Source organism: Sebastes fasciatus, chromosome 14 (assembly GCF_043250625.1).
Source record: "Sebastes fasciatus isolate fSebFas1 chromosome 14, fSebFas1.pri, whole genome shotgun sequence".
Classification (NCBI taxonomy): Eukaryota; Metazoa; Chordata; class Actinopteri; order Perciformes; family Sebastidae; genus Sebastes; species Sebastes fasciatus.
In genome coordinates, this window is record NC_133808.1 from 6,081,715 (window position 1) to 6,108,607 (window position 26,893).

At 41.7% G+C, this 26,893-nt stretch overlaps 2 protein-coding genes across 3 annotated transcripts; one reads left to right on the top strand and one right to left on the bottom strand.

Annotated features, from left to right (window-relative positions):
• Positions 1–96: 96 nt before the first annotated feature.
• LOC141782190 (metalloreductase STEAP3-like) lies at positions 97–26,565 on the bottom strand. Of its 2 annotated transcripts, none has more exons than XM_074658259.1 (6): positions 26,286–26,565; positions 4,126–4,671; positions 3,395–3,722; positions 2,501–2,700; positions 2,127–2,291; positions 97–931 (listed from the first exon to the last, which is right to left on the bottom strand). In XM_074658259.1, exons 1-6 carry the CDS (start codon positions 26,301–26,303, stop codon positions 638–640), a joined length of 1,551 nt encoding a protein of 516 aa, XP_074514360.1. In that variant the 5' UTR covers positions 26,304–26,565; the 3' UTR covers positions 97–637. The 2 variants fall into 2 exon arrangements, with proteins under 2 accessions (XP_074514360.1, XP_074514361.1); XM_074658260.1 differs by lacking the exon at positions 26,286–26,565 and adding an exon at positions 6,564–6,750.
• c1ql2 (complement component 1, q subcomponent-like 2) lies at positions 22,287–25,792 on the top strand. Its single transcript, XM_074658272.1, has 2 exons — positions 22,287–23,195; positions 25,045–25,792. The coding sequence occupies exons 1-2, from the start codon at positions 22,599–22,601 to the stop codon at positions 25,222–25,224; spliced, it is 777 nt and encodes a 258-aa protein (XP_074514373.1). The 5' UTR covers positions 22,287–22,598; the 3' UTR covers positions 25,225–25,792.
• Positions 26,566–26,893: the final 328 nt, after the last annotated feature.

The following is a 26,893-nucleotide window of genomic DNA, read 5'->3' on the forward strand; positions in this document are numbered from 1 at the left end:
GTACCCATAAAGTCCAGTAGAGGGCGGAGCCTGTGGGAGTTAGAATGAAGGTTACGATACAGCGTGAGATGCCAGGCAGCGCTGGACGCCGTGTTATTCAATTCAATTCAATTTATTTTAGACAAAAAAAAACTTTACAGAGAGAGAGAGAGAGAGAGAGAGAGAGAGAGAGAGAGAGAGAGAGAGATGCACAGCAAACCACAACAATAGCACAACAGGTATAAGTAGTAATACAAATAGGACTAATAACAATAACCAATAACAGTGGTTGTAATAGTGTGGTAATATCAGTAATAATAGCAGTAATAATAATATAAATATGACTACTACTAATAATAAAAAGGCTGATAATGATGGTAGCAGTGGGTGTTATATACTGTGGTGACGCATGTATTCGGTAAACGTCCTGATTGGCCGGCTACGTTTATGTAAATCTCAAAGGGCGAATGTGTGCATGTGATTGGAGGAGAGTATTATCCATAGAGTCCAGTAGAGGGCTCCGCCTGTGCTTATAGAACTAAGGTTACAATATATTAACCTTTGTTTTCTTTTCAGCCTCTCAAAGCACAGAGGAAGTGAAAGATTGGTAGAGTTCACACTGGGTTGTCCACATCTCTTTCCCTTAATATTTGGAACACTAGACGTCACCAAAGTTTTGAGAAGGATCCACTTCAGTTGACCCTGACTCCTGATTATTTCGGGGTTGGTGTTTTGTGCTCTCCCAGCCCCTGCGGATCTTTTCCAGTCTGAACATCAGGCACGGCAGAGCCAAGAAAATGCGTCCGACCAGGACTGTGCAGGGTAGGATGAGGGCCAGCAGATATACCGGTGGAAGGTAATATTGGTAGGCCACAGGGAAGAAGGTAAAGTCCCAGCCGAAGAAGAGAGTGTGCATGATGGAGAGAGTTAAGGCTGCATACCCGAGTCCTGACTGGAGACACAAAACAAGACAGAGAATTTAGAGTATTTGCTGTGACAAAATATGAAGGGAAATTAGATAATTACAACAAATGAATTGTTTACTGGATTAGCCTCTTGAGAGGTATCATCTCGTTTTTTAAGAGGCTTTTGATAAGTCATTATATTTGATCAATTATTGGATGGTATATACAAGAAGACATACACAGATTCACAATTACACACATAGTAAATAATCCCTAAATTGTATTAGATTGCAAGCTGAAACAAGCTGAACACATTTGACCTATTATGGTGTATTTACACACACACAGGGCAACATCAGCATTCATTAGGAGTCATGTTTGTTATTCCTTGTTGAGTCAATGTACTCTCTCTTTAGCTCTGTTTTGGTCTCTACTGACTCCTGAGAAAAATATCTGTCTCTTTAGCTGCTAAATTCTCCACCATGTTCACCAGTTGGTCTCTAAGTGTGTCTGTGTGCTGTTTTCCATTTGTTGCATTATATAAATAAAGGGAAGCGTTTTATATGGTTTATACGGTTCTGTTTCCGGTTTTGAAACACGTTCTAAATAAAAAGGGAGTTCAGTTCCCTTTTTAAAGAAGAATTTGAAAGTGTAAATGACAGTTGTCAGGGCATAAAACCAATGATCTGTGGATCTACCAATTAAGACTCCATAGTCTAACAATGGCATGTTTAAATCAAAAATGGAATGGAATGGAATCGGGACCTTAAAATCCAGTCAAATAGAATTGTGACACCCCTAACGCAGACTCTCCGCCGTTTTCTGCTTTGTCGTTTCGGCTCACCGTGGCCGGCTGCTGTTTGTTTTGGTTGACGGATACGGGACTGATATGGCGTCACATTACTCAGACTACAACGATAAAAGCGGTAACTTCCTTCTACCTCCACATAGACTCAAATGAAGAAAATATATTGATTCTGGCATTAAAAAATTAATTTCAATATCGTAAAAAAAGAAAAATTGCGACAAATAGGTGAATTGTTTTTTTTCCCACACCTAGTTTTGGCCATCGTAGCTCTCCAACACGCTTGGCACACGGGAGAGGCTTCGGTTGGTTGTAATCTCCTCACCTCACCACTAAATACCGCCAGATCCTACACACTGGTCCTTTAAGTACAATTACTGAACTAGCATGACAATACTTAATAATGAAAAGTATTCATCATATAATAATCTCCTGACCTGAACAAATGTAAACTCCCTCCAGTTGAGGGCATTTCCCACAGAGGGCAGAGAGGTAATAGCCACCAGACTGAGGGCTCCAAATCCCAGAATTCCAGAGGACAGGTAAAGGTCAGACCTCCACACCTGTTGCTCTACCCAGGAGTTTTCAACACCAGCTTTCACCTTGAAATGATTGAAAACATTTAAATAAAAAAAAAAATCAACAGCACAAAAATATCAGAGTTGAGGTTGTCAAGAGACCCAAACATGTGTACAGGTTCCGGTAACAGAAATAGCACCTGGGACACAAAGATACAGCCTGGGACAGTAGAGAAACTTATCATTACAAATGAAATGATTACATTGATGCGGCATGGCAGTCCAGTGCTCACCTGGTGGTAAGCTGTATTCAGTAGTGTGTACCCTGCAGCTCTCCGCAGTGTCAGACACATACTGTACACAGCATGGAGTCCAGCGCAGAGGAAGCTCAGCAGGCCCAGCTGCTTCCGACTGCACAGCCAGCAGTCCAGCCAAAGAGGAAATCTCATATATTTGGTTCCCCTTCCCAGCTGTAAGACAGCCGCCAATAGACCTGAGGAAACACAGGATTTAATGCAATAGTTGGAGCAGACATTTTCATCCAACTAGACTGAAATAAAGCTGCTTGTTTCTGCCTGAGGTGGAAGAGGTAAAAGTACGACACCTGTTGCACGCTGCCCTGTCTGATGACAATAACTTGATAACTTGTGATTGTGTAAACTTGATCTGATTCACTGGGTTGTCCCAATTTTCAATGATTTTTCTGATCAAAGACAGACATGAAACATTGTGAACCTATCCTTTAATTCAAACATCCTCCCTATATTAACTACTGTTGGAATGTAAGAGTTTGGTCATCTTGGTTGTCTTGACTCTTCTAACTCTGGAGACAAACACTACAAAATGATTGAGATCCTGGAAATTGTGGATTTATTTGTTTATTTGCCTTTTAAGCTCTACATGTTTAAATAGTTTTATCAGAGCCTTTTCACTAAAACAGCTGGCTGCTTCTGCTGGAAACCAGGTCGCTGAGAGCAGACGTACCAGGTGTGAAGCAAAACAAGGCATCATTGCAGAGATAATTCTCAGTCGTCAGTTTATACTTTACAAAGAGTAACTTCATTGATTGATTGGTATTACTTAATGTTTTAAGAGTTTGTGCAAATACTGTACTTTCAAATTATAGTTTAAATAACTATTGCTCAGTGTTGTCCAATAGCCTTCTAGTTTCATGCTCTTTTCAATACCTGGTAGATAGACTAGAGCCAGTGTAACCAGGGAGACCGCCGGCAGAGTCTCATTCACCGTCACCAAAGGGAGCTGGTAGAAATTGTTTTCTCCTTTATCGAGGTAGGGCAGCAGTATGTGCTTCAGGAAGTTGTATCCATAGAAGAAGAGGAAGAAGAGGAAGGTAGCCATGATGGAGCTTCCCCAGGAGTTGAAGAGGACAAGCGGGGCTTCCTCAACGTCTCTGGATGCACACAGACCCCCCTTATCCACGGGGCTGAAGCCCAGGCGACGGGCCAGCTGGAGCACCACGTCTTTGGAGTCGGAGCAGTCGCTGCAGATCGGGACCTGGAGGGGGGTAGATGATGGAAGACAGTGCATCATTAGGGAGCGTTACCACTTCTTCTTGTTAGATCTTTCATAATAAAGGCAAACTTCACTAAATCATCAAAGTCTGTCGACAGGTGTTGAGGAGTCCTACTGCCAATGTGAAAACTAGAATTACTGCCTCCACCAACCAGTCAGGTGTCAGTTTACATCCATGTCTGTCCAAAATGTCATCACTTCATCATTTCATCCTGTTAGACATTTGTGTGAAACTGTCATAATTAGACTATGAATTCTTGAGTTATGACCAAAAACGTGTTTTGTGAGGTCACAGTGACCTTTGACCACTAAAATCTAATCAGCTCATCCTTGAGTCCAAGAAGACATTTTAATTGAATGCTCCTGGCATCATATCTGACCTCACCTGTCTGTTTCCATCGTGGGCTCCAGCCTGCAGCGCCCACGCAGAGATGACGTTGAACCCCTTCACCACGCGGCTCTTTGGGAAAAGCTCTGCCAGCCTCTCTGCGTTCGACCGTTCCCCGCTGTTCAGCCTGGTGGCGTTGCTAACATCTACCAGCACCTTCCCCGCCAGCCGCTCGCTCAGCCCCACCAGGGTGCAGTAGTGCTCTGGGTAGACTGCAGCGAACACCAGCCTCTCTGCGCTGTCCACGGCCTCCCTCTGTGATCCCAGCTTCAGTCCATCAGGAAACAGACCCCTGGCAACCCGGTCTGGGTCTCGGCTGCCCACCACCACCCTGAAACCACCGGCTACCAGCCGGAGCGCGAGGGAGCGGGAGAAGTCTCCGGAGCCAATGATGCCGATCACGGGGCCTTCCACGCACCGGGGCGGGGGCTCTGAGGCCCCAGGAGCACACCTGGACAACAAGGACGTCTTCATGGGATCTGAGGCCTCAGGGGCACACCCGGACAACAAGGGCGTCTTCATGTCACTCTGCATGATGGCCTCCTGCGGGTGAGGACTTTTATTAGAAACTTACAGATATAAAATAACTCTGGACAGTAGAAACAGCAAACAAATGATACAAAGATTACGTGACTAAATAAATATACTTATTATTATTATTATTATGAAAAGAAAACAGCCATGGTCTCACTAATGTAATGTAATGTAAAGGTTTGAGATCAGTTTTAAACCCTAGCCAATAGCAAAGTATTTTCATCTGCAGTAGCAGGTCACCATCATCTGCATATTGACAATAATGAACAGCTATGGGAAAAAAGTCACCAAAAAAAACATTCAGCAATAATGTGACATTAATGAAAGCTACCTAGTGAAATACGTTTTAGGAATTCTAGGAATTTTAGGACGTTTTTATATTTTTCAGGGAGAAAAACTGATATTGTGGTTATTGTTCACTGTGATAAAATGATCAAACACCAGAGTCAACGGGAAGTAGAACTAGGTAGTGGAGATATTCCTCTTAATCCTTCTCTAAATATAAAAAAATCTGATATTACTAAATAACAGATGGATTATCAACACATTAAGAGTATGGAAAGAGATTTGTCAGAAACAAAAATTAACTGAGGATTTAATGTTGTTAAAAGAAATCGTATCTACTAATGACTTTCCACCAAATGCTGATCAAATCGTCAGAGTATGGGCGTCTAAAGGTTTACATATATACGGGCAAATGTTTGGGGAGAGAGAAATTAAGTCTTTTGAACAGCTATCCTCACAGAATGGACTATCTAATTCTCATTTATTTAGATATTTCCAAGTGAGAAGCGATCTCTCTAACACATGTGGAAAGAGATCAATTCATAAAAACATAAACCCACTGATTAAATGTTTACTAAATATGTATGACTGTGGAGTTGAAACAAAGTAAAAACAAACAAATAGTAAAAATAATGCAATCTGCATACTATGACACTCAAATAAGTGCTTATCTTAAAAATAAATGGGAAAATGAAATACAAGGTTGTATACTACCAGAGGAATCTCAGCAAATAATGCAAATATATATATACTGTATATTCTGGTTATGTAAAATAATCAGTGGCTTGTAGGACAAGGCTTTTAGAGAAATCTCAAACATTTTAAATATAAGTTTAACCAAAAACCCGGAAAGTTTATTACTAGGGAAAATACCAGATGAGATTAAAAAAAAAGAGTTTTGCATCTGTTCTTAGTGATAAGAGTTTCCATAGTTAAGCAAATAACAAAGAATTGGTTTCAGGTTGATGACTTAATGAATTGTCAATGGAAAGATCTGGTAAATGAAATATACGCAATGGAAAAAAAAATAACTGAGAATCAGGAATCAAGTCCATGTTTTTGAGGAAGTACAGAACAAAGGGTGTACAGTAATTAGGTCTTACTAAGATGTGAAAAACGGGTTATTAAGTTAACATATGTTAACTTAATAACCCGTTTTACATAATATACAATGTTTCTATTTGAGAAGTTTAACATATTATGTTAAACTTCTCAAATAGAAACATTGTATATTATGTATCTAGACTGAAATGATGTATCCAATTACCTGCTATTACACTTAATGTAATAATGTTATGATTTATTAATATTATTTTACTCTTTGTGTTCTCATGTATTCATTTATTAGGTTTTCATTATTATTTAATTGTGTCCTACTTAGTTATTATGTTTTGTTATTATTGTTTCATTATTTGTATATAAATATGTCAAAATGCAAATAAAGTACTGTATGTATATGTCTATGGTTTATAGACATATACATGCAGTAGTCTATATGTCTGTGAGTGAAACGCTCAACTACTGAGGAACTCAAAGCAAGCAGAACTGCAATGAGTTACTATTATATTACTGCAATGAGTTGCTATTATACTGAAACGAAAGTGAGGATGACTTACCGATTTCTCTCAGTGTGAATATAACTACCGCTAAAGTAACGTAACTTTACACCTAATCGTTACAATCGTAACGTTCACACTACCTATCCGGTCATGATGTCATAACAAGCACCGGTACAACACAGCTTCACGTGCACCTTAGAGGACAGAGGAGCGAGCCTCGAGCCTGTTACATATCCTGGATGCCCCGCCCACTGCTGCCTTCAGGGACTCCTCATGAGCTCCGACAAAAATATAACTACAACTAAAAAGATCATATCACACATTTTATGGACGTGTTTATCAGAGCTGAGCATCAGTAGTGATGGGATGTAACTAACCATATTTAACTCAACTTCTGTTACTTCATTACATTTTGAGGTACTTTACCTGATTATTCCCATTTTATGCTATTTGACACTTCTAATCCACTAAAATTCAGAGTCAAATATTACTTGAGAGTGAATAAAACATTTATTTCACAGCTTAAGTTACTAGTTACTTTTCAGATTAAATAAATAAAGAAAACAAAATGTAGGCAGGTCTAGTTGTGGTTCCTTGTCATGTCTCAGGTGTCTATTATTACTATTGTTAATATTATTATATGAGTTGTTAGCAGTTCCACCAAAAGGACATTTCATCTCCACTAAATTTTCAGATGGTTCCATTGAAACAACTGTTTTGGGCTCAAAAGGTAAAATTATCCAATATTTCACAAAAAGCAGAGAAAGGTTGGAGAATTGTCTGAATATACATTAATACACCAGAATGACTTTCTTTGTCTTCTGTCCTACTCCATTAATCATCTCACAACCTATCAGATTGACCTTTTATTTTTTTCTATATTTTTTTTTTTAACTTAGGTTGCATTTTAAACGCAGGATTTTTGTTTTTTTTGCTTTTTTTTTACATCATGTTATTGCTACTTGGTACAAAAGTCACACTAACCCTAATCCTTTAGCATTTCATCAAAATACATCTTTCATTCATTTTCAAATGCCAGAAAGAGGGTTCTACAGTTGTTAAATGTGCATTAGGCTATATCTGTAGAACTGACACTGAAAAAACAAGATTAAATATAGAATATTTGATTTCACCCCAACTACAGAAAATACATAATCCTTATAGGACAAAACAAAAAAAGTACATACAGTGTGTATACAGGAAAACAGGAACTCTAATTGTCTTGTTATAATGGAAGCAAGCGGAAACCCACAGCAGCACATTAACAGGGTCAACAGATGGAGCAGGTATAGGCTCCATCCGGGGCCTTTTGGCATAATTGGACATCACTGGAATCTTATTCTGGGTTAGTAGTGAGGTGGGATTGGAAGTTGTTTATATTGAGAATTAAGAACATAAATATATATATATATATATATATATATATATATATATATATATATATATATATATATTTATGCAGCTGCTACAGAAACGTAAATGATATTTCCGACATTTCCTGAAGGCGTCACATATGACAGCGGAAGATAAGGTTGCACCCAGCCTGCACAGTGTTTCAGTCTGCTGATATAATGTAAAGGTTTCATAAGAGTCAAACAGTGACACGCACACACACACACACACAGGAAACACAGAACATCCAGAATCTGATAACATATAAAAATATGTCAGGGAAGCAAAAGTGATATAAGAGCACATGATGTAAAAATCTCTCTCCACTGGATGTCACTCTTGTACTGTATAGCTACACACAGTTAGTCCACTCAGACCCCTCTATAGTTTTAATGTGTCAGTTCATAAGAGAAATAACTAAATAAAATAACACGAAACCATGGATTGGTCTTCCTCCTGTCCTCAACAATATTTAGAGTCACCAGCCATCACTGTCATAGGTGCACACACACTTCAGGGGTGTTTGTTTTGCACCTGACATCTCCTGCTGAGTAGCTGGAGGTAACACCTAACAGAGAATAGCATGCTTGGCCCTCCTGCTTTCCTGTACAGCATGAGTGTTGATGTCATTCATTAGTTTCTGGGAAGGATAGCTGTGACATTATGACGTGCTGTACTTTGTAAACACTCCCCATGTCCACTGCTCGTGAACATATTTTGCAGCATTTAGCTGCACTTTGCTCCAGATAGGGCTTTTCTCCTTTTACTGCACTTCCTCTCACTCTTCCTCCACTGACTGAATGTTGTGTTGATGTGTATACACAGTATGCAGGGCTACAGTCCACAGTTGTAGCTGCCAGGTGTTGTTCTTTCTTTCAGTCAGATGGTTTTCATGAGACAATAAGTCCATTTGTTTTACTGGCTCAGGTACAGTACCTTAGGCAAGGCAAGGCAAGGCAAGGCAGCCTTATTTGTAAAGCACATTCACTGCAACAGGGCAATTCAAGGTGCTTTACACAAGCATTCAAGAACATTGCGACAAAGTGCAAAAGAACATTAAGACATAATTAAAACAGTCATAAAAACATAAAAACATAAAAACATAAAAACGTTAAAGATTAGAAAATATAAACAGGCTAAAAATAAAAGCTAGGATAGAAGCTAAAATAGAAAATAACACACAAGAGTAAAAGCTCTAGTGCAGTATAGTATCATTATCTGGTTTAATAAAAGGGAGCAGCCAACAGGAAAGTTTTAAGCTTTGATTTAAAAGAACTCAGAGTTGGAGTTGGTCCTGCAGGTTTCTGGGAGCTTGTTCCAAATATTTGCATAAAAACTGAACGCTGCTTCTGCATGTTTAGTTCTGACTCTGGGGACACTAAGCAGACCTGATCCAGATGACCTGAGAGGTCTGGATGGTTCCTATATAGCAGAAGATCAGAAATGTATTTTGGCCCTAAACCATTTAGTGCTTTGTAAACCAGCAGCAGTATTTTGAAATCAATTCTTTGAGAGACAGGGAGCCAGTGTAGAGACCTCAGAACTGGACTGATGTGATCCACTTTCTTGGTCTTAGTGAGGACTCTAGCAGCAACGTTTTGAATACCAGTAAAGACGCCGTTACAGTAGTCAAGTCGGCTGAAGATAAATGTATGGACTAGTTTTTCCAAATCCTGCTGAGACATCAGTCCTTTAATTCTTGCTATATTCCTCAGGTGATAGTAGGCTGTCTTTGTAAATGTCTTAATATGGCTGTTAAAACTCAGGTACTTTAAGGCACATTATTGTGTGTATGTGAACATAATACTATAAATGGCAATGCACTACCCAGTAATAGCATATCACAAGGTGTTTGGGGGTCTAAAAAAGTAATATTTCTTTACCTGAATCAGACTTACAAGCTCCTTTGAGTGTTATTAATAAAAATAAAACCCCATTAATAACGTCATTTTAAGCCACCATGCTTTGACCTTTCCACCCAGTCCCTCTCATAGCAACCCTGCGGTTGGTAGTGTTTGACATTTCAGGCTCAGACATCGACTCAATTGGAACAACAGATAGAGAGCAGCAGCGTCACTGAGTCCAAACATCATCACCATCACTTCTAACATGTTTACACTAATGCTTCCCTGTGTTCAGGCAACAAACACACCTGATTGGATTGATAGTTGTGTAATAACTGCTTGATTTATTTCACAGATGTGTTTATTCATTTCATCATAAAAACATGTAGGGAGACACTCCGACAGCTGACTGATGTCAATGCACCGCTGCCAAATGATTGATTAGGTGAAATGTTTAATGAACCTCATGAGAAAATGATATTCAGCTGTAGCTTCATTTGTTATAAATGCAGTCAGGCATCCTTCAGGTCTTCTAATATTAAAGCTAGAGCTGGTAATCTTTTTAAAAAAACTTTTTTTTTGTTATATTTGTTGAAATTCTCTTAATCAATAAATCAAACGCTCTGGAAAAAAAATCTGGTATCTGTGGCTGTCGCAGGAGTGTAAAAAAATGTACAATCATTTCATTTGGCCCAAAGGTAATGATTGGACTGGCTACCTACCTGTCTACCTACATTCCTACCTAACTGCCTACGCGTGCACTCTCCTCATGCATGCATTGTTCGTCACCGGAGTCTTGGATAAAGTACACAGTAAAAACAAACATGAGCCAGGTGCATAGTTGACTTGAGTGTTTCAGTGGTTAGATACTGGAAAACACAGTAGAACCAGGATTGATCTATGTAGCATATTTTTGGTCACTGGACATTAAACATTTCATATAATCCAACCTTTTCCCTGTATTTATTTATTTTTTTATGCGACACTTTTGGAATCCAGAGCAGTGAACTGGAACAGGACCTGAGGACTGCTATGTTCTCACACTAATCTGCATTGTAAAACAGGATCCAGTGGGCAAATGTCTCTCTCAAGGTGAACTGGGCTCTGAGGTAGTGGTCCACTGACCCACTGCTACTGTATGATCTAGTTTAAAGGTATACTATGTGGCATTGTTGGTTGACGTTTACAGACAGCATTCAAAGTTGGCCCCTCCTCCATAGCTCAACGAGGAAGAGAAAGAGAGAGAGAGAGGGCAGCTGTGGTTGAGCGAACTAGAGAGTGAATGAAGAGAGGGAGCGGCGTTAACACATCCACACCTCAGCACAGCCCTGCGGGAAGGTGCCACACTACCGGATTTTGAATGAATGCAGACGAAGCGCACACTTTATTATGTCGCTGAGGCCTATCTGTCACACACACAGTGTTTGCTAGTTTGACTAAGCCGAGTGTGTGTGTGAGGCTCTGCCAAGCCCCCAGGAAGAGCGCCAGGCTTTGAAGCAAATTTGACATAGTGGCCAAACGGTGGAAATACAACCTCTGGGTCCGTCACGTGATACAATTGGGCCCAAAAAAGATGTCTGTAAATCAGCAGATAATATTTTTGAGGTGAAACAACTTCCCAGTACGAACACTCTAATATCCCTTATTTAAATCATTAAGCCCTAAAAGCTGTGAAATGCAGTAATAGCTGAATCCAGAGTTATTTTCCTTCCTTCGTTCATGTGAATGAGACTCAGACTGAGGCTGGACCGAGGTCTGGGAGGCTGTTTAAAGGAAACACAGGTGTGCATGCTTTTTTATGAAAACATGTCTTTATTGGCACAAAGGGACAGCAAATACATGACGGCAGAGAATAGTATATCCGGAATACGGTATGATATTACAACCTGATCACATGGGAAGGCGTATAAATAGCATGTCATTTCTGTGTATCATGATGCACGTGTCATTTACACGCCACAGGCTCAACCTTGTGAAATGGCTTTTAACGTGTCATTTAACGCCATGTCGTTTAGGCAACAAGTTAGGTGTAGGAAAAACATCATGGTTGGGCTTTAATTAAGTACGTAAATTAAGTAAATTACATATGTAAACAATGTAAGTATGAAAAATACGTCATTAACGTAACTTCTAAATACCTCACCAACCATTTGGGACACAAACACCGGTCTGGAACATTTGTCTCCCAACACATTCTCATCCCAACTCGTCACATACCGCCGCTTTGTCACGTCGCTTGGCATCACGCCGCTTGGCATCACGCCGCTTGGCATCACGCCGCTTGGTGTCACTTTGCTTGCTGTCACGTCGCGACGCCGCTTGGCGTCACTTTATTTCTGGCATCAAAACCACTATAGTTACCCTTTGCGTCACTTTAGGACCAGGCAACAAAACCCCTATAGTTAGGTTTAGGAAAGAACTACATGGTTGGGCTTAAAACAGCTACATTGATTAGGGGTGGGAAAAAAATCTATTCACCTATGTATAGCAATTTTTCTTTTTCTACGATTTTGAAATAGATTTTTTAATGCCAGAATCGATATTTGCTTCATTTGAGTCTATGTGGAGGTAGAAGGAAGTTACCGCTTTTATTGTTGTAGTCTGAGCAACGTGGCGTCATATCTGTTCTGTATCCGTCAACCAAAACAAACCGCAGCAAGCCGAGACGAGAAAGTTGAAAACGGCGGAGGGTCCGCGTGGATACGACCTGCACCCTCACATTTTAAATCCAAATTGGTTACATACAGTAAAGTATGTGTGATCTGCCGAACTAGGGGATAAAGCACTGTTAACCAACACCTTAACCCGGGTTAAAGTAACGCTGCTTACGCTAGTCATTGCGCTGCCATAAAAATAGGTGGAAAATATATGGTCATAGTGTCTCAAAAATGAATGTGCTAATTGATTTATTTATGATATAGAGCTGCCGACAGACCTTTGAACATTTTTAAATGAATGACAGAATGACAGCTCTGTCACACAGGGTTGAGACATCGCTTTTTGCGCATTTCACGCTGCCTTTACCAAGTCACAGCAGCTCCATTGTACAATTGCATTATACTCTGTCATTTGCACTTATATCACATTCAATAACAGATGTTAACGGTCCTGTGACAGCATTGATCTTGGCTTGTTGGATCAAACTAAACCCGGAGGGAAGTAACTATCTTATAGACCCAATATAAATCTAGCAGAATATGCCATTTGGCTGCCGCTCTGTTGGTTAGGTTGTCCCTAGAGAGAAGTCATTTTACTATAAAGTCATAACAGAGTAGCAAATTAGAGAAATTAGATCCGTCTAATCCGTCCCTCCGTCTCTGGCAGAGATTCAGTCAGTTTAGCTGAAGGCGCACAAATAATCAGCCTCTCTCGCTCTCTCTCTGTCTGGGTCTCCACTTTTTTTTGAGGTATACACACAGACATTAAGGCACACAGACCCTGTTTTACTTTTGTCTTTATTTTTGCATTAATTCCCATAACCACACAGTTCTTTCTTCCAGGCCTTACTTGTCTTTCTGTATATACCTAAATGCATTTACATGCGCTTTCAACTATTGGAGAGGAAACTTAAGTTGACTGGGGCAACTTTTTATTCATGTTCTTCTGCAGCGACCTTCCTCCAAGTCACAAACAATGTTAAACTCCACTGAAGGCGAAGCCTCACTGCTGGGAAACTATAATCAGAAAATGTTATGTACGGCCAATGATGTGCTGATGAAAGAACATCCAGGCAATTAAAATAAAACCCCCAAGTACATCTGAAAGGCTAACCTAAGCCAAATAACCTTTACTTTCAACCAAATGTAGCCTGGTTTTGACATAGATGCATACTTCTACTCTGAACCTCCTTCTGCAAGAACTTAAGAACATCAGGCTTCTGATGTGGTGGTTTTTGGTTATATTTATTAATTTAATTATCAATCAGAGTTGGGTATACTTTATGAGACTATTTCTATGAGACTACATGAATTGGCTATCATTTTCTCTTTGTTTTAAAGACCGCTAAAAAAAAAATCCATTGTTTAGGGGGGTTGTGTATTTATCATTATTTCTTTTATTTACAAGTATTTTGTGATTCCCTTATATATCTGATCATTATTCCCATGTAAGATAAGATAGTAGCATTAATTGCTTCCTGACCTTCACAGTAAAATGGGTGTTTGAAAGTGCTGTGTCTGTTTGTGTCACATCAGGCCTCCGGACTGGACCACAGCTGAGCAGACAGGCAGCTGCAGGCCAGACTGACCTCAGTCCATTTTCATTTGCACCTCCCAACAATATGTCAGCACAATGTGTGTGATCTCGCACGTCGACTGGAGGCGTCATATTCTGGCTGCTGAATCGATAAACAACTGTTTTTCTACACAATAGTGTTGAACTTGGAATTACATACAAAATTGGATTTATTTCTTTTGGGGCAAAGCATGTGGTTTTCTTGTACACCACTGACTTTAAAACTTGGAGTAGAACTCGGAAACTATTTAACTCAAGAACTTCAAATTCAATGTGATGGTTGACAGTGTGGTCTAGTTGTGCCTTTTGGTGGTTAGAAGTCCAGGGTGTCCAAAACTTTTAATGTTTTTCCAAAAGGGCAAAATCTTTGCCACTCTCCCAGCAGACGAGTTCAAGTGGAGTCACAAGTCCTCCTTTTCAACTTGAGTCTGAGACAAGTTTAGTCTCAAATCTACAGCTCTGTCGTATAGTTATTATTTTAATTTACTAATGTTAGCATGCTAAACTAAGATGGTTAACCTGCTAAATATCAGCATGTCAACATGTTGGAATTTAGCTAAAAAAACATCACAGTCATGATGTTACCGGGACATCGGGACATTTTACATGGCAGCTTTTGCCACTGGTTCTGCACATACAGTCTCTGTTCTTTACTATTATACATTTCCTATTAACTTATATTTTATGTCAGCTGTGACATAAAAATATCTATCACAGAGCAAGCCAAAGCATTTAAAATATACCCTCTGTCCACGTTCTCACGACACACAGAGACACGCACAGAGAGGCACACAGAGACACACACTGCAAAGAGGTGGCCTCTGGCCTGTGTCTGTGTTTGATGTCTTAACGTGATGCAGCCGTGGCCCGCAGCACACTGCGCTGCGTGGCCGTATGTGTCAAACTGACATTTACGCAAAAGTTGAGTGAGAGACAGTTTGTTAACATTTGGCTTTGGCTGCTGGTGATGTTCAGCTGAGGGCGTCCTGTGATTACAGTTCCACCAAACTGCTTTAGTGCCCTCAGAGGAAGCAGTCAGTAGTCTGTAGTTGAGTCAGTGGTACACTGAACTGACATGTGCTGCTGAGTGTGTGTGTGCCTGAGCAATGTTTTAGATAAGTCCTCTGAACTAAATGTCAAAATATGTCATTTGTCATAATCCTGAATCATATTAGTTTTTTCTGATCTGACGTCCTCACCATCAGAATGGACATCAGATCCTTGCAAAACCAATCACATGTCTGTCTTCTGACGCCTCTGTTCAGGTTTGGTTCGGTTTAGGCATAAAGTAGATTATTCAGCATTGTACATTGTCAGATTTGTGCTGGACAGTTTAAAAAAGGATCCAAATCAATTCAGCAGAACCAGAGATATGGTCTTTCGGCAGCTGTGGCTCAGAGGGGTAGAGCAGGTCGTCCACCAATCAGAAGGTCGGTGGTTTCGATCCTCGGCTCCTCCGGTCACATGTCGATGTGTCCTTGAGCGAGACACTTAACCCCAAATTGCTCCTGAAGGCTGAGCCATCGGTGTGTGAATGAGTATTTAGATCAGATCCTGATGGGCAAAGTTGGCACCTTGCATGGCAGCCTCTGCCATCAGTGTGTGTGAACGCTGACATGTAGTGTAACACTATTAACGGCACTGTCAATTTTCACATATTCCAGCACTTATTACTATTACTTTTAATAATGATAAATCAATACTCTTCAAACAAGAATTCTCACATAATAAGCAGCACTCAATTCATTCTCAAATACAGAGGCTTTGACACGGCCGTCGACGTTCTGTACCGCCACACACGGCACCCGTTAGCGCCAGTATGAAACGCACAGGGCATTCCATTAACTATAATGTAAACCCATCCGCGGCAACAATAAATGCTCAGAGAAAGTGCGTCGGGAGCGTGGTGATGTCGTTTAAAGAGTGAAAGAGACATACCGGGCGGGTGGGAGGGGAGGTGGATGTGTCCAACAAATGGAAGGCTTTCATCCAGGAGACCGCTGTTCGTGTCCCGTGTTCACAACGTTCAGTGTCCTTTTCACTGTACGAACGTAGTAGTTTTAAGACCAACCGTTTAGTTATTTCCTAAACTTGACTACAGGGGTTTTGTTGCCTAATTATTAAGTGAAGCCAAGGGTGACTGTAGTGGTTTTGATGCTGAAAATGGCGTTACACCAAGGGGCGTGACACTAAGGGGCGGTACAAAATGGTGGTTGAAAAGTTCAACGATGCCTTGTCATCTGCTTTAACTACTGCTGCTCCACTAAAGGTTAAAAAGAGGTTGACTGATAATGTTAATGAGATCAAGAGAATCTGTCGGGCAGCTGAAAGAAAATGGAGGAAAACTCACCGTTCACTGTAAATATATACAAGGAAGCCACGACTGCCTATAACGAAGCAACAAGTCTGGCAAGAAAGGATTACTTTTCCAAGACTATTACAGAGAATGCTGGGAACTCTGGAGTATTATTCTCCACTATTGACCAGCTACTCAACAATACCCCCACCCCTCCACAATTCTCTGCATCGGAATCTGAAGTTGCATTGTTCTTCAATAACAAAGTAACTTCCCTTAGAGCCAGTATTGCTGCTGATGTAAACACAGACGATCTCAGAAAATCCTGTAAAAATGATGCAGTCATGGGAAAGTCCACCTGTATCACACTAACTGACCTCTGAAAGACTGTCACTGAATGTAACTCCTCCAACGCATGTACTGACTCTGTACCTACAGCATTTTATAAGCGGGTGTTCGGCAGTGTTTCAAGTCATGTCCTGAAGATTAGAAATATGAAGTATTATATAAGCATCTCTTCAAACAGGCATCTACCCTAGTTCACTTCACTTTGGGCCTTTGTGTGTTTTTCCCAACAGTTCTGATTGTCTGGCTGCCCTTATTAGTTTCACCTGTCTCCTATTTTCCCTGCAGTCACCTGACCTCCTGCTCACCTGTTTTCACTCCCCTAGTTCGTCTGTCTCTACGTGTACCAGCCCAGTTCCTTTGTTCTTTGTTGGTTTCTCTTCATCTTCTGTTTGGAATTCTGTTCCCTGTTCGCCTGCTGTTTCCTGCCTGTTGTTTAGACTCTAAGCCTGTAAACCACTTCCATTAAAGCATAGCAATATTCTTGCTTGCCTCCTCATCCTTTTTCTGTGTTTGGGTCCTTCCCCTGCTGCTAAAGAAACACAGAGAAGACTCTGCATATGTTTGTGTAATTACAATCAAAACCATGTAATGTAGTGACAAATGAAGGAACTTGGTTTTCAGGTTGTGATGTTCCCAGGTTTCAGAATCTTAAACAGATTGAGACTACAGAGGAGAAGCGCAAGCTGTTACTGAATCAAAGCCATCTTTCACCTTCCTTGGGGGGGATTCACAGCTACATAGAAGATACAGATATCATATGAAACTAGAAAACCTAAAGAATCCATATTACCATGGTAGCATGGGCACAACTATGTCAACGCTCCAAAGTTAGGCAAAACTTTGGTGAGGAAAAACTGGTATGGCCATTTTCAAAGGGGTCTCTTGACCTCTGATCTCAAGATATGTGAATGTAAATGCCTTTTATGGATACCCACGAGTCTCCCCTTTACAGACATGTCTACTTTATGATAATCACATGCAGCTGGGGGAAAAAAACATACAGTTTTTTTAATGTAGTATAAATATGTTATTTTCTGCCTATGATATGTTTGAATATTTCTGCATACTGAGGTCCCTAAACAGTCTTTGAATTACATAAATTGTGTATCACTGTAAAGCTGAGACTCTTGTGAAGCCAATGTGACCACCTGTGTTCATGTGTAATGATGTTAGTCCCCACAGGAGCCCTTTCATTGACCTCACTGTATAAAATGACCTGTGGTGATCTCTAGGATAATCACAGCCTCATGAAACTTTCCAGCCACAAACTAGAGACCTAGAGCATTCAGGGGATGGATGGCTTTCCTAGCTAGATTGACAATAAGGGGGTTTCTTTTTTTTTCTTTTTTTTTAAGGGGGTTTCTGAGCAGTTTACATAACAGAAGTGCTCGCCATCTAATCGCCGAAAAATGCAATTCTTGCAGAAATCTCCAAATGTCAAAAGTTTTTCATCCCAAATCCCAGCATGGCTTTTTCTATGGTTCCTCAAGGTCTTGGTGTCTTAATGTGGTGTTATGGAGGGATTATTAATAATTTTTATCAATTCTCAAGTGGTAAAAACTGGTTAAATTTAGCACCAAATCTGTGTAACAAATAGCATCAACCAAGAAATTGCTGCAACAACTTATGAGACTTGAAAGAACATGGAAATGGCCATCATATACTTCTATCATAATATTCTGAGCCTTTATACAGTTTCACAATTTATTTTGATTAATTCATTCATTAATTTGCGTTCATTTCTGATTTCTGATTAGAACAACTTGATACTCCCCCTAAAGACCCCCTCTACACCCCAGAAAAGATAAAAATGGGTCTATTGTGGGTCTCAGAGGACAAGCCAAACGATAGTGATCACAGTCACCCACTCCCACTGACTGCTGCCATGCAATTTGACATTCACATATCACATGCATTGTTTTATCAACAACATTGTTTCAGAACCATGGACAGCGCTGTCTGCTGTGTGTAAGAGTGCTGCGCTGTCTGTAGTACTGAAATGGAAGGGAGGGAGAGGGAGAGAGAAATGATTGTATTCTTTGATTTTGAAACAGTCACCTTATGTTATATGTTGTTATTATAGCCTTTCTGAAGGTATTGCATGATTAATTTTTATTTTTTTAATGAAAAAATTGCCCCATCGCAATTTGAAATAGCCCCCTCAGTCACTTCATCCTGGCGCCTGGCCTGGGGGGGTGTCGTACTAAAAAATATTCTGCATCTACTCAATAGTAAAGACCTATGTCTGTGTCAACGCATATGCCCCCCCACCCCCTCAGCGTGCTTTGAAATCCCCCCCTGTTTAGATGCCTGCCATGGTCCATGAATCTGTCTACACACACACACACACACACACACACACACACACACAATGAATATGCATTATTCAGTTTTTAAACATCCAGCTGAGAGTGAGTCTGTTTTATAATCACCAACACAGAATGGTTTCATTTGCCCATCAGGGAGTGTGGTAACGCTGGGGGCTCCGTGGCTTCCTGTTTGTGTGTCAGTGCACTTGTCTGCACGGATTGTGTTCATGAATCTGCTTGTGTTATGCAGCAGCGCTTGTGTCTGTGCTTGTGTGATCTCATGTGTCTGAAACTCATCAGCAGGGTGGGCGAGCTCCTGGGAATCAACACGGGCACTTTGTTAGCTGCTAGCTTAGCCTGCTGAGACAAGGGGATATGAGGAGAAGTTAAATCCTGGATCTGTGGAGATAAGGATTAGCTGATCCTGACAACAGAAGGCAGGTCGTGCCTCTGTGATAGAATAGGAGAAGTAAAAATGGGCACCAGCCAACTTTTAGATGGCTCTAACTGTAGAGGCTCTTTCTCACCCAGAAACTTAACAGGGAGGGGACCCCTGAGCTTGAATTCATTTGACTCCGGAGGCCAAATGATGTCAAATCTGTCAGGAATCCTGTCAATGTAGGATTGCCTCTCTGTGTTGGCCAGCTCCCAGCATTCATTTGGCCACAGGTGAAGTGAACGTAGGAGCTGCAGGCTAAACAAGAGCAAACTTTTCAGCAGTTTGTGTTCCTTGTATAAAGCTCAACAGTGAATATCAATAATGACATAATCATTCAAGGTAGACTTGGAAAATGGTAAATGGACTTGCATTTCTATAGCGTCTTCCTAGTCTTCCGACCACTCAAATCTCTTTACACTACATGTCAGCATTCACCCATTCACACACACACATTCATACACTGATATCCGAGGCTGCCATGCAAGGTGCCAACCTGCCCATCAGGATCTGATCTAAATACCCATTCACACACCAACAGATCAGCCTTCAGGATTTCAAACCGGACCAACATGGTGGCTCGTTTGGAAACTTTCTCTTATATCATGAAAACAGTTCACACAAATGTGTTTCTGAAAACATTTGAGGTGAGAAATAAGACATGGTGTGGCTGAATCTGTCAGCATTTTACATGACAATGGTTAGTTTAAACATTTCCAGAAGCGACGAGTTGCCATTCGCAATGGTTTATGGGAAGAGTAGTTCCTTCACTCTTAAAATAATTATCTACACAGTCTTGTAATTTTGCATTTCCACTCTTTTGCAAAATTCCTGAATCCGGATCATGATCCGGATTGCCACCGAAGTGTAATGGATTGTTGATTGCGCTACAAATCCATCAAGAACTTTTGGAGTAATCCTGCTATCAGACAAACAAACCAACGCCGGTGAAAAACATAACCTCCTTCAAAGGCCAAAGGCCTCATTTAGTCATATCAACACAAAACAATAGAGATCACTAGACTTACACTAACCATGCACAGAATATTATTATTATTATAGGCACTATATACTTATAGGTTATATATACTGGAAAAACAAAGTTCGGAAACTTGTGTTTGGTGGATTATTTCTCTGTTGTTACAATGCTAATGGTCATTGTATTTTACATCGTTGGAAAGCCTGTTTATTTACCTTCACAATAATGTCCAACTTGTAAGGATCATGCATTTAAGGGATGAGCAGCACAGCTGATTATGTGGGTAGCGCCCAAGAAAAAATTGACAAAATGCTCTGCCAATGGTAAACAGTGTATTCTCATAAGGCTACCAGGAAGCCTGCAATGACTGCCCTTCACCGTCAGGCCCGTTGGCGCTGGTGTCGACAACACAGACAATGGAACCTGAACATGTGGGGGAATGTCATGTTCAGTGATGAGTCCAGGTTCTGTCTGCGAAAGTTGGATGGCAGGGTCAAAGTATGGAGACGACGTGGAGAACGCTATGCTGATTGTTGAACCGATGGAGTAACAGCTTTTGTTGGGAGCAGTGTCATGGTGTGGGGGGGGGCATCTCCCTCACTGGCAAAACAAGGCTTGTCATCATTGAAGGCCATCTCAATGCAGGGAGATATCGGGATGAGATTCTGCAGCCAGTGGCGATCCCCTATCTCCACAATCTGGGACCTAACTTCATCCTCCAAGATGACAACGCTCGCCCCCACAGAGCCAGGGTTATCACAGACTACCTCCACAATGTGGGAGTAGAGAGAATGGAACGGCCTGCCAAGAGTTCAGACCTCAACCCAATTCAACACTTGTAGGATCAGGTTGGGCGTGCTGTACGTGTTAGAGTGACCAACACAACCACGCTGGCTGACCTGCAACGAATCCTGGTTGAGGAATGGAACACCATCCCACAGCAACGTGTGACCCGGTTGGTGACCAGCATGAGGAGGAGGTGCAAGGCTGTTGTGGCTGCCTATGGATCTTCCACCGCTACTGAGGCTCCTGACGGTGTATTAAATGAATATAGTGTAAAATAGCCAATATGTCTTGTTTGTTCCTTGTTACTGATAGAGAGTTCAATCATCCAATCCACCAAACAACTCAAAACAAGAGTCAGTACCAACAGGAGAATACGCTGTTTACCATTGACGGAGCATTTTGGCAAATTTTTCTTGGGCGCTCCCCACATAATCAGCTGTGCTGCTCATCCCACAAATGCATGATCCTTACAAGTTGGGCATCATTGCGAAGGTAAATAAACAGGCTTTCCAACGATGTAAAATACAATGACCATTAGCATTGTAACAACAGAGAAATTAATCCACCAAACACAAGTTTCCGAACTTTGTTTTTCCAGTTTAGTTATAGGTACGTTTTTAGTTTTAGTTCAGTTTTACTTGAGATTTAAGTTATGTTTTTATTTTATTTACTTCTGCAAGTTTCTTATCTTGTTTCTTTGTGATGTTTGTGATATTTGCACTGGAATTTGTGCGCCATTCAATTCAATTCAATTCAATTCAATTCAGTTCAGTTCAATTCAATTCAATTCAAGTTAATAGGCTTTATTGGCATGTTACCAAAGCCCAATGAACAAAATAAACAAAAAAGAATGAATTCCTTCATTATTCAGAGCCCCTCTTCTGAAAGACATAACCTGCATTAAGATGATTTGTCTCTAACGGAAGGAGATAAAAGAGGAAATGTCTCTCACTGTGTCAGTAATGCTTCCTCATCCTCTTCCCTTGAGGCTGCTGCTGAGGGATTTATAATTCATACATAAAGATTGAATGATTATTGTTGCAGTCTTAATCCAAATTGCAACAGGCTTTTGCCCCGAACTTGTTACGTCACCAGCCCCCCCCCCCCCCCCCCGGTCACAGACGAACATAAACCGCTGGAAGCCTCTCTCTGCTCGGAGATGCGCCTCGTCCAGTCATCACGCCAAAACCAATATTCCCCCTGTCAGCTGTGTGACGCGGAGTGAGACTGGCAGCGCGCGGACCGCTGCAGGCTGAACCAGCTTTGGGGTTACAACAAGTCTTTCTCTCTCTCTCTTCTCTTTAGTCTCTGGGGTTCAGTGACTCCGTTTTGGTCCACTCTCTTTTTTGCCTCTCTTTTAGCTCTCACCACCTTCCACCATTACGTCCCAAAGCAAAACGGACTTCTTAGCGCTCGCGTCTCGGACTCTCCAGAGGAAGAGGATCGTGGCCGCGGTGGTCGGCATCGTCATGGTTTTAGCTCTCATCATCGCGATCCCTCTGTTGGTCCAGACCTCCAAGACCGAGGCGCACTACGAGATGATGGGCACCTGTCGGATGATCTGCGACCCGTACAACCCCAAACCCAGCGCCACGGCTCTGGAGGTCCTGCAGGACCTGAAGGACCTGAGCGCGATCCCATCTCCAGCCTTTGTTCAAGGGACTAAAGGAGAGCCGGGTCGGCCGGGGAAACCCGGGCCGAGGGGGCCTCCGGGCGAACCGGGGCAACCGGGTCCGAGGGGGCCTCCGGGGGATCGAGGAGACTCTGGGAAGACCGGGTATCCAGGGGGTGTGGTGGGTACAGCGCGGACCGAGACCGGAGGAGAGCTCGGATCTGCCGTCGTCAGCGGGGCAAAGATCGCCTTCTATGTGGGTCTGAAGAACCCTCACGAGGGGTACGAGGTGTTGAGGTTCGACGACGTGGTCACGAACCTAGGGAACCACTACGACCCGACCACCGGAAAGTTCACCTGCCAGGTGTCCGGGATTTACTACTTCACCTACCACGTGCTGATGCGCGGAGGAGACGGGACCAGCATGTGGGCAGACTTGTGCAAAAACGGACAGGTAAATATATCACCTTAACACGTGCGTGATTAATTAAGGTTCCTGTCTGGTGTGTGGAGCAGCAGCTCTCCTTTACGCAGCAGAGCCATGGAGAGCTGGAGAGCTTTTACGCACTCTGAATAGGCTGATCTAAAACCCATAAATCCATAAATCCATGACTGAATGGATGTTTGGTCAATAATCTGTAACATGCTGAATCCTCGCGCTCTGTCAACAAATGGGAATGGATGGACTTGCTTTTATATAGCGCTTCTCTAGTCTTCCGACCACTCAAAGCGCTTTACACTACATGTCAGCATTCACCCATTCACACACACATTCACACACTGATGGCAGAGGCTGCTAAGGTGCCAACTTTGCACATCAGAATCTAAACTAAATACTCATTCACATACCGATGGCAATGCCTTCGGGAGCAATTTGGGGTTAAGTATCTTACTCAAGGACACATCGACATGTGACTGGAGCAGCCGGGGATCGAACCATCGACCTTCCGATTGGTGGACAACCTGCTCTACCACTATGTGCGCACTGATGAAACAAAGTAATTCAGGTTCCTGTCTCGTGTGTGGAGCCGCAGCTCTCCGTTACGCAGCAGAGCCATGGAGAGCCATGGAGAGCCATGGAGAGCTTTTACGCACTCTGAATAGGCTGATCTAAAATCCATAAATCCATAAATCCATGACCGAGTGGATGTTTGGTCAATAAATCTCTAACATGCTGAATGCTCGCGCTCTGTCAACAATTGTGACATAATAAAAAAGGGAAAAAGTCCAGAGTGCTCGGAAGTTCAAATCAGTGTGATGGAGGTGCTCTTTGGTGGGGTACACAAAGGTTAAAAGAAAGGGGGGAGTCCAAGGCACTCTTCTGGCAAAAAAATATAAAAAGCCTTTATTCCATTGGCTCTTTCATGACGAAATGCTTAAAAACACCCTGAAGAAGGCTGTTTGTGCCGCTATACGCGTGGGTTGTTACCCAATCTTACATGCACCACTATTTTTTTTAGCATTTCATCATGAAATAGCCAATTGAATAAAGGCTTTTTATATTTTTTGCCAGAAGAGTGCCTGGACTCCCCCCTTTTTTGAACTGTGACATAATGTTTGTTTATGATAGGAGTCATTTGAGGCTCAGTGCGCACCTGTGTTAGGTCGGTCATGCGTCTGCCTGCAGGGAGTGTGTGTGTGTGGGGGGGTAAAAGCTCTCGCTCTCTCTCTCTCTCTCTGGGCCACCAGAACACCCCTCTCCATAATACTCCAAAACAAACCACCATAACTATCACCCTAGCCATCATTCTTTTACTTCTATCTATCTACCTATTTATATTTATTTTACTTTATTTGATCTTATCTTATTCTTTGAAATCTGGCCTTAATTTGATTTGCACCCTGACTGACAGCCAGCCACCCCCACCCCTCTCAAGAGCACACACACAGTCACATGATATTGATCTTGCCCAAGTTATGTTGGCTTTTTTAAAGTTTTGATTCTTTTTTTTTAATTATTTATTTATTTTTCTTTCTTTAATTAATTTTTCTCTCTTTTTTTCATATTTCATTTTATTTTATTTTGTTATGAGGAAAGGTAAGAAAAAGGAAAACAAATTAAAAATTCCTCAACTTGCCGGGCATGGGCCATGCTGCCTCCAGCAGAAAAAATAATTAAAGAAAGAAAAATAAATAAATTGAAAAAAAAAAAAAGAATCAAAACCTCCTCCATCTCCTCTCTCCTCCCTCCAATGATTCTATAGAAAAGGGCAGAAGCCCTGAGCTATCAAACCAGGCTCACTCTCTCTCTCTCTCTCTCTCTCTCTCTCTCTCTCTCTCTCTCTCTCTCTCTTAATGTGCAGGTGCGCGCCAGTGCCATCGCGCAGGACGCGGACCAGAACTACGACTACGCCAGCAACAGCGTCGTCCTGCATCTGGACTCCGGGGACGAGATTTATGTGAAACTGGACGGTGGCAAAGCGCACGGCGGGAACAACAACAAATACAGCACGTTTTCTGGCTTCCTTTTGTTCCCGGACTAAAATGGGATAATAAGCAGCTCTCCATCCTGCCATGACAGAAACAAACCTCAGTTCAGAGTCAACACTGTTGATCAGACCGACAGGAGGAAGTGCAACCAAGCACTTCATCTCATAGTCAGTCTTAAAACCTATAACTAATCCATCATATAATTCCACTTATTTCTACAACAGCTTCACATGCTTTGCTGGTTTTCTTTAGCAAAAAAAAATCACAAAGCAGATGTCTCCACTGCGGCATGTTCAAGGACCCCTTCTGAAACAGGTTGTTCTGCTTTGGAAATAAGTGAAATTATGATGATAAATTCAGATAAGTATCCATAAATATAATAACCTCAGAGTTATCCCCCTTCATTGTTCTGAGACTCTGCTACAGATGAACAGCCTTGACGCAATGGATTCAGTCTATATTTGCAGTGCAGGTGTTGTAGCCTTTTTTCTCTTTGTGCATTTTGTGGAGTTGAGGTTGTTCGATGCCCTGGAGAGGGGTGGGGGGTGCACTGACACTGAGCTGAAAAGGCCTCGCTGACCACCCCCCTATACAGAGGACATTGCTGTGTGATGTCATGCTATTTTGCTTGAAAGTGTGCCTCACAAAGATATATATATACGTATATATATATATATATAAAAAATAAATGAAAATCAGTGAGCCCATATAAGCTGTAGCCTACGGTAAACTGTCCACCCAGTGTTGTCTTCATATTCCACTTTAAACGTTGGTCAATGATTTCAATAAATGATTATGATTTGTAAGTTGGTGTGGGAGTTGGCTGTCAGTAAGACCACCGAGGTACAGTCTGAGTGGAACTGAGGCCAAATGTTTCTGATGATCAGAAGAAATGTGATTTTGTCATTTTATGCTACTTTATACGCCTTGACTTACATGCCTTAAAGCTGAAGTAGGCGAGAATGGAGCAAATATGATTAAAAAAAGTTATTTTTATAAAACGGTTGCTATATCGTGACAGTAGTACATGAAATGTGCCTCTGTGTCCTCCGGTGCTCCTAATGGCATCTGCAAGATTTTACAGACCAGAGAAAAACAAGCAGTAAGAGCTGACCTGAGATCTGCTGTCCATCTGCCGTCTATGAGAGCCGGCTGTCAATCACTCGCAAACTCCGACCAAACGGTCAAACTAGGCAGCGCTGATCAAATATGAATCAATATTATGTTACGTTAATGCCTATTTCTCTCCTCAAATGTTTTCAGAATCATCTTGTAGTGCACGGTTTAGCTGTAAAATGGGAACGTTTGTGACGCCGCTGCCATTGTGAAATCTGGTGAAGGAACACCAAGTACCGGTCACATGGCCGGAGCACAGCCAATAGGTACGCTCTCTCAATGAAATGACCTGTGATTGGTCAAAGTCTCCCGTCACTGGCTAGACTTTCTAAAGCCTGAAAACAGAGCCATGAGGAGGTGCAGAAGTCTAGTTATCTCTCAGAACACTTGAATTACAATATGCTGAAAGTTTATTATGGAATTTTTGCCCAATGATGCCAAAAATATACTGCCTAGTGAAGCTTTAATCCTTTTATTCCCTGTGGAACATAGGCTACTGAGGAACACAGGCCACTGACGACCCCTTGCCACTTTCTCCCATCTTGTGCTGCTCTTGCAGAGTTCTTGCCAGGTGTGTCCTCTCTGTTTCATTTCGGCTTCAACGTC